This window comes from Nuphar pumila, chromosome 4, assembly GCF_984573655.1.
Source record: "Nuphar pumila chromosome 4, dmNupPumi1.hap1.1, whole genome shotgun sequence".
Taxonomy (NCBI): Eukaryota; Viridiplantae; Streptophyta; class Magnoliopsida; order Nymphaeales; family Nymphaeaceae; genus Nuphar; species Nuphar pumila.
Window position 1 is genome coordinate 122,748,418 of NC_143252.1, and position 8,948 is coordinate 122,757,365.

General features: G+C 39.1%; 1 protein-coding gene across 2 annotated transcripts in view; it reads right to left on the minus strand.

Moving 5' to 3' along the window:
- The window catches only part of LOC149840874 (lipase class 3 family protein), a 150,321-nt gene extending 142,113 nt beyond the window's left edge, over positions 1-8,208 (minus strand). For both annotated transcript variants that reach the window (XM_090003413.1, XM_090003412.1), the window contains exons 1-2: positions 7,585-8,208; positions 1,839-1,974 (exon numbers count right to left, since the gene is read on the minus strand). In XM_090003413.1, the coding sequence (XP_089859539.1) occupies positions 1,839-1,974; positions 7,585-7,896 (448 nt within the window). In that variant the 5' untranslated portion in view covers positions 7,897-8,208. The remainder of the gene's footprint in view (positions 1-1,838; positions 1,975-7,584) is intronic.
- Positions 8,209-8,948: the final 740 nt, after the last annotated feature.

Consider the following 8,948-nt stretch of genomic DNA (forward strand, 5'->3'; position numbering starts at 1 on the left):
AACTAGAAGCTGCTCATCAGCAATGTGTGAATAAAGAGAACAAGATGGAAAAGAGAAAATAAGGTTTTGGCAGCCATCCAACTCCCTCGTTAAGTAAGGCTGGATGTCTCATTGAGTGAAATATATATATATATATATATATATATATATATATATATATATATATATATATATATATATATACACACACACTTAGATCACCGATTTGGCCCTATATGACATGACCGATCCATAGAAATACTCCAGCACTCCATCTGTTTCATATATTCCATATTTCACAATATATAGAATATTCATGGAATATGATTCTCTTAAAAGCTGCCTTGATGGTGAAATGCTAAGACTCAGAATCTCGTGCGACATAGCATGGAGGTTTGAATCCTCTTCAAGGCAACATATTGAGCTCATTGAAAGAGCAATTCAATAATAAATCGAGGATCTAATATATATATATATAGAGAGAGAGAGAGAGTAGGTGGTAACTGCCTACAACTTTCTGGCCTACTGCTAGCCTTTGGGCTTTTAAAGGTTTTTCCATGTTTTCCTTAGATTTGACCCTACTGATGTGTTCTACATGCTTGATTTTACAGGAATCGACCCTTGGATCATCCGATTCTGACATGCAGGTATGTTTCTATAAGGTTTAAAATTTGGCGGTCTAAGATTTTCATAAATATTCAAGGCTCCAAGTGTTGTTTCTTAGCAAATCGATCATTCAAACACATCTGCAAGGTCAAATTTGCAAAAAAACAACCTGAAAACACCTGCTCGCTCCTAGTAGGCTAGAAAAGAAGTAGGCAGCTACCACTTATATATATATATATATATATATATATATATATATATATATATATATATATATCTGTGTGTGTGTGTGTGGAAGGAGACTGGCCAACCAAAGGAAGGTCCAAAATCTACAACAGATGATAATTGACGGTGTTCCTTTTCTAACGATCGAGGTTTTCATCGATAGGACTTTACATATTGGATTTTTATCATTCATTTAGTGAGCGACATGTTTTGGATTATGAATTTTCGATGTTTAGATGTGTTTTTGAAAACGCTAAAAATTAATGGCCCACAATACTTTGTATTGTAAAGTTTTAAATGCATTGTGAGCCGTCAATATTTCACGTTTCGGAAAACATGACTATATGTTGTAAAGTCTTCGTGTAAAGCATATTTCTTACTAAATAAATTATAAAGAACAAATATATCAGGTCCAATCGATGAGCTGCTCAAGCATTGAAGAAGGGGAGCCATCCGATCGTGGTTGGATGGTCCCCACTCTCTCTTTATATATATACTAAAGCAGCAAAGGCAAGACATGAAAATTGAAGAGTAAGTTATTCATGGTTCTTACCCATGTATGTGTATATATAGAGACAAGTGTATCGTCAAACACACAAAGTATCCGATGAAAATGCTTTTCTGCCGCTGATCGCACAAGATCAGAGGCGGAACATGATTTTTTTGTAAAAAAGAGCCTTTAGCCGCAACCGCCCACCACTAAAGGCTCTTTTTCTGCCCAGACCTTTAGCGGCGGTTGTGACTGCCGCTAAAGGTCAAAAACAAGTAAAAAAATGAAATGGACATGCCAGGCACGTTCGACTGCTGTTCGACGAGAAGGGCATCTGATGTTACACCTCTCCCTCTCTCTACATATATATAGACAGATAGAAAGATAGATAGATAAATAGATATACACACGTACATGGGTAAGAATCATGAATAGCTTACTCTTCAATTCTCGTGTCTTATCTTTGCTAATGTTGTAGCGAATACAATGCCAGCAATTAAATCTAGAGAATTTCCAATGAAATGAAATATGTAGTTACCTACAAAGCAACTGGCTTTTCTTCCATTAGAAAAATCTTTTATGATGATGAACATCAAATAGCTAGCACCACAGAATTGCAACATGGTGATGACCATTCCAAACCGTGTCCACCATAGCCATCGTTTGTATTTCAACTGCTCATAGAAAATGAAAAATTAAGTATTTCAATAGACTTACAAGCAAATTTAGAAAGAAAATAAGAAAAATGAATCATAAAGAACGTGAAGTTAATTAGCATTGTTACAGAACAAAAACATCGCATAACTAACCAGTGTCTTGTAACTAAAAAAGGTCACATAAATAACAAGGAGATAGGCAGGAAAAGACAGCCTTAAGACCCAAGATCAAGGGTGGGGGAAGTAAGGCACTTCTCCATTCTCCCAGTGCCATTGTCAGAAGCAGTAGTGGGAGTACTCATTGTTAAAATGTATATATATATATATATAATTGTTTATTGTAAATAAACTATTTCTTTTATTTGGATCTAGTCAACTCGAGATGACTAGAGGGCTTGGAGCCGTTGGTGCTAGTCCAACGACTATATTTATAGCTGCTGGACTAGAACTTGATGCACTTTCCCCTTCTAACCCTTCTAGGGGATCCTTGTTGGTGTAGTTCAAGGAGGTTAATAGCAATATTTAAAGTTGGTGCTATTGCATAGAAGTCATGTGGTGTCAAAGGTCCTGAATTTTGTGGTTAAAAAGTGGGGGCCAAAACACAAGGTATTTTCACTTGCGGTCCTCACACAGGAGACGCATCAACAGGAACCCTTACTTGAGAGTGGGGGACCGAACTTTTGAGGGCCATGATATCATAAATGTCATCATTGATTATTTTAAAATCTCATTTTCAAATCCGATGCCTGGTGGGGGAGTCCTCAATGGCCTTTCTTTTCATCATTTGCCTATTGATGTGGTGACAAATATCAAACGTCCATTCTCCATTGAGGAAATAAAAGCAGCGATATGGTCTTTGCCTTCCAGGAAAGCGCTGGGCCCTGATGTTCCCTAAACATTTTTTCAAGATTTTTTGGGAGGACTGCAGAGATGATTTAGAACAAATGGTGGTCGATTTTCATTGCAATGGCATTATCCTAAATGAATTGAACAAATCTGGGTTCTTGTTGATCCCCCAAGATTTGAATGTTGAGAATATTTTGTGATTTCATCCCATTTCATTACTTGGAAGTCTGTACAAAATTCTAGCCAAGCTCCTCACTATCAGATTATCGACAGTGCTTCCAAATCTGATCTCCCTTCCAAATGGCTTTTATTAAAGGAAGGCATATTCATGATGGTGCCTTCCTTGCAAATGAAGTTGCTGACAGTTTGACTCTATCGAGTAAGCCATATTTTTTGCTAAAGTTAGATATTTTAAAGCTTTTGATATTGTGCGGTGGGATTTCTTAAAGTAATGTATGTATGACATGGGCATCAAGGATAAGTTTATTAAATGGATCATGGAATTGATTTCAACTGCACAAATCGCAGTCACAGTGAATAAAGTGTGGTAATTATTTTCCTATGAATAGGGGCTTGCAGCAAGGGTGTCCTCTTTTGCCCCTCTTATTTAACATTGTTGGTGAAGCGTTGAATGCATTTGTATAAAGGCTTTTAAATTAAATTTTATCAACCAGTTGAATACCTCAGGTTTGCAAGATTTTGCTATGGTTTAATATGCGGATGATAATTCTTATTTTTTGTGAGACGGACCCCGCATAAATGTCAAGGTTTTGGCTTCTTTTGAAAGTTTTTCAAGCTTGTTGAGGTCTTTCCATTAATGAGGATAAATGCAAGCTGGTCTTCTGCTCTCACAAAAATTTTGTTTGGGTGTTGTCAATCTTCTTTACCTATGGATTATTTGGGATTGAGAATCACCAATTCAAGGGCCAATCATGACATGTGGACCTCTCTTGTCAACAAGGTTCAGTCAAGGGTTGAATCATGGGTGGGCCCTTGGCTAGCTTGGATGCGCGGTCTTGATTTTTCATGTGCTAAATTACCTGCCCATGCATCTTTTGGCTATGTTACATATGCCAAAAAATGGTGGAGACAAGATTAAACCGCATTTTCAAAAGATTCCTTTGGGATGGTTCAGGTCAGTCTAAAGTTCTCATCAATTGGAACCAAGTGTCTTGTTCATTGCAGAGGGGTGGGCATGGAATTCGTAGACTGGCTACGCTAAATATTGCTCTCCTTTGCAAATGGTGATGGTATTTGACCACAGAGGAACTTCCACTTTTTCAATTTCCAAAGACCAACTATAAGCTGGGCGGTGAACCTGTGTATTGGGCATCTAAGTCATGTTGGAAGAGGGGCTCGCAAGTGTGAAAAGGTATGGTGAAAGTTTTTGGGACCTTCAAAGAGTTTTTATCTCAAGATGAACCTGCTCCTAATGTCACATGGTCCATCACTAAATCTGGATCCTTCACTGTGGCCTCTTGTTATGAGGCATGCACGGATGACAGAATGGATTTTTGGCCGAGGGATTTGATCTGGTGTGCCGGCTCCTCGCCTCAGACTCGCTTCTTCTCATGGACCCTATTAGTTGGAAGAATAAACACCCAGGATTGACTGCAGAAAATAGGTATTTGTTTCTGCAGGTTCCCATTATGTGAGAATTTAACGGAATCAGCCTCTCATTTGTTTTGGTATTGTTCGGCTTTTCAATCTCTACTTAGGATGGCTTGGCCGGACATCTCTCTCGGAGTTGCAATGTCCTGTTTCAGGCAGTTGATCTTTTCATCAAGATGGAGGAAAGTCTGGAGGTGGTGGATGATGTCGGATTTGTGGCGAATTTGGGAGGAAAGAAATAATCATTTGTTTTGGGGAAAAAGTACAATTTAAAATCAGTAAACTTGGCAATTCAAGCAAATGTCTTCTTCTGAGATAAGCTGGTTTGGCCCAATTTTGATATTACATGGATTGGAGAGAGGAGGTTGAGACCTTTTCTTTCTCAAGGGGGGTAACTTCAACTTGGACTGTTGTTCTAATTTATTTTTTGACATTCTTTGCTCTTCTTCCATGAATTGTTTTCTCATTTTCTGATTCAGTTTTGACTAATCCTTATCATCATCACCTTTGAATCTACTTTTATTTTTACTTAATAAAGCTTTCAATTACTCTCAAAAAAAAAATCTTATCAACATAATATTATATATAGTAGTGTACAAAATATTTTGTATGTTCTAATAAATGTTAATATTAATATTATTTTAGTTCAAAAGTCACAGAATTGGACTACTTTGTATATATATGAATATTATTAATTCTATATAGTAAGTACTTTCTAATTTAATTGTGGGATCCACTAGGGGGGCGCCCCACCCTCTCTAGAACCCCTAAGATTTAGCTCAAGTTCCTCTTTCATGAGGACTCTAGAAGGTAGAGTGGGCCCCACCTAGGTGGCGCTCCTCTAAGGTCCAATTCAAGTTGGATTGGATCCAGGTATCAAACATCAATTTGAGATCCAATACTTAAAATAAAGATTTATATCCATGAATGAGATCCAAATCAATATTGGATCCAAATACTAAGGTTTGGATCTGAATATAACTCAACCCAGATCCATAAAATCCATTGGCCACCACTGAACCCCCGTGGCCCACCACGTAGGCTCATGGCACCCCATTGGGTTGGGTGTGACAATCTGGGTCTCATAAGGCACCTAGTTTGAGTCCAGAACACAGCCTGGTCAATTTAAAACAATCAAATTTTGAACCTTCTCCAAGTTGGAAAACCAAAAATGGAGGCAAGTCAATTTTAAAAATTGCATTTTTTGAACCAACCCATAGCCAAAATCACCAAAACTGATCTCCTACGAGGTCTACGACTCGTAACGGACCTAACTAGGGTGTTAGTTCAACTTAGACTCTCGAATTTTGCCTGCATTTAACCTAAATTTAACTTGAATTTCACTCGAATTTAAATGTTAAAATTAAACAAATTCATAGGTATTATAGTTAGGCAGACCCCTACCAGAACAACAACCGCCCCATGTGGCAGAGGGATACGATCCTAGGCCTTCATCTTGACACAGGACCCCGCCTACCACAAGGGATACCACCTCAGTGGTACCAATATTAATATTATATATAATAGGGTGCATAATATTGTATAATTTCCATAAATATTAAAAATCAATAAAATACTAATATAATTTTGGAAGAAAAAATCATGAATCCAAGTTACTAAAATTACAGTGAAACAGAAAAACCATGTTTACATGCTTTTTCATAAATCAGGTATAGACTAAGTTTTCAAAAAAACCAAGTTTTCAACCCATATGTGATACATTTGCAATCCTAAGGTCAATCCATCCAAATCTATGGTTGGGTGCATTTTTTTATTAAATCATTTTGGATGAGAACTTGTTCTTAAATAAGATGAGAGAGAATCGTTTACGGTGGTTTGGACATATTCGGCAAAGGCCTAATGATGCTCCAGTTAGAAGGATGGAGAAATGGGAAAATATATTAGTTAAAAGAGGTCGGGGTAGGCCTAGGAAGACATGGATGGAGGTGATAGGAAAGGATATGAATGCTTTGAACCTCACCGAGGACATGGCATTAGATAGAAATGATTGGAGGAGAAGGATTCATGTGGAAGACCCAGACTGATTTTCTTTTTTGGTTCATATCGCCGACCCCAATTGTTTTGGGATGAAGGCGTAGTTGTTGTTGTTGTTGTTGTTTGGATGAGAACTTGTTCTTAAATATTGTGTAATTTATAATATATATATATATGAATATATTTATTTATGCATACATGCTATACATTATATACATAATATAATATAATGTATATTATAGTATAGAGACACTAGAATATGAGAACTAAAAATATGAGAACAACGTGTGAACCGCGATTTTCATGGATTTTTTTTTTCTCTTAATTTTAGTTGTATGGATGTGATCTACATGCTTGTTTTTATAAGGACCAGCTCTTGAATCATCCAATTATGATGCATAAACAAGATTTTTTAAGACCTTAAAATCAGCAGCTCATAATCTTCATAAATATTCAAGCATCCAGAAATCATATTTTTTCATCGAAAATACACGATCCAACAGTCGATTCCTAGCAAACTCACCTTACCGAACACATCTACATTGTTAGATTTGCAAAAAAAGCATCAGAAATGCCCAGTTCACATAGTAGTTTTCATATTTCTAGTGACTCTTATAGTGTATATATATATATATATATATATATATATATATATATATATATACAACAACAACAACAACAACTACGCCTTCATCCCAAAACAGCAAATCCAGGTTTGTAGGCTCTTTTAGAAACTAAGTTTCAAACCATGTTTTCAGAAAACTAGGTTTTCCAACCTGTCATCCAAACGGGGCCTTAAAAAGCTCCAAAGAAAATAAATTGTTATAAACCAAAAACTTAAAAAAAAATTAGAACCCAGTTCTTCAGTAAAATGCTGCCATTATCAATCGATGCAGACAACAAATTTGTTCAATTTTGCAGAAATTCCAATAGAAAGTCAACAATTTACTGCACATTCACGACACAATCAGCGCAATTTTGCAGAAATTTTGATAGAAATTCAACAATTCACGATACAATCAGCTCAGTTTTGCAGAAATTTTGATAGAGATTCAACAGTTCACCATGAATTTGTGACACCACCCTCCATGTACAGGACAATTATCACAATGCAGCACCAAACTCACAAAACAATAGATTAATTCTAAGACAAGAGCAAGAATTCAGGTGCCATACCCGCCTCTCCTGGCGAAAGACGGCCTGAGCGGCCGAATCATCCAGCTGGTGACTGAGCATCGTGACCGCCGTTTCCTCCTGGGCGATGCCGGCACCGAACATCGAAACGATCCGGGCGGTGGAGACGGCCGCCACCAGGAAGAACGGGAGAGCATTCGAGTGGCCGCATCCGGCGGCAACGGAGAGCATGAGGAATCCGGCGATGGGGATCACAACAATGTTGACGAGGGCGACAAGGATCGTCGACCATCGGAGGCTCCTGAGCCTCGAGAGGGCGGAGAGCTGGGGAGAAGCGACGGGCGGGCGTTCCATTTGAGGAGGAGGAGGAGTTCCGGCGTTTGGATTGCCAAGGGAGGACGGAGGAGAAGCTCAATGGCAGCGGCAGCCCGGAGAACAGGCGGGTGACGCGATTCTCCGACCACTGGAGCTTGGTCTCCCTGCCATTCCAGGAATTCCCCCGCCGGCAACTCTCTCTCTCTCAAAAAAAAAAAACAAATGTCTCAAAGGGTTGTCATGGAAATTAATTGCCAGACTAATATTTGCAAATTAAAGGGCTCTTTTTTTCGAAGGAAATGAAAAATTGTATGGGAGAAGCATGGAATACGAAGCATACAAGAAAAGGTCACGGTCACCAAAGGACGGACCTGTTAGATAAAGAAGGGTTGGTGATGTGGTGAACGGTGAACCCATCAATCAAAGTAGGGATGGCAGTGGGGGCGGGGCGGGGGACAAGGTCTCCACCCCTGCCCCGCCCCGCCTCAAGATTAGTACCTTCATCCCCGCACGGGGATGGATTTTAACCTCCACCCCGGCCTTCATCCCCGTTTCATGTCCTCCATCCCCGGTTCAAGCGGGGCGGGGAAAAGTAGCGAGGACGGGGATCGAGGCGGTGGGGAGAAGTGTACGTCCATCCCCGAACCGGGATGGATTTTAACCTTCATCCCCGCCTTCATCCTTGTTTCATACCCTTCATCCCCGGTCCAAACGGGCGGGGCCTCGCTTTCCCCCGTCCACTGCCATCCCTAAATCAAAGATGCATCCTGATAAAAATTAGTTTTTGCATTGTAAATTTTTTGAATATTATACTGCCTAACTTATTAGGCTATGGTTCTCACAGTCGCTGTACTGTCAGCCTAAAACTTCTAGGGCTTAACTCACGACCCAACGAGTCACCAAGCTTTCGCTTATGCAACCGGTGGACAACCATGAGATTTGAACCTAGACTGCTCGATATGCGGGCTAAGCCTCATTTCACTGCATCAAACCCATTGTGTATAGGTGTTTTAGTTACTAAAACTAAGATTGGGATTAGCTGCTCATGGCTCAGCTCATGTTGGACTCATATAGCACTCGTTTGAACTCAT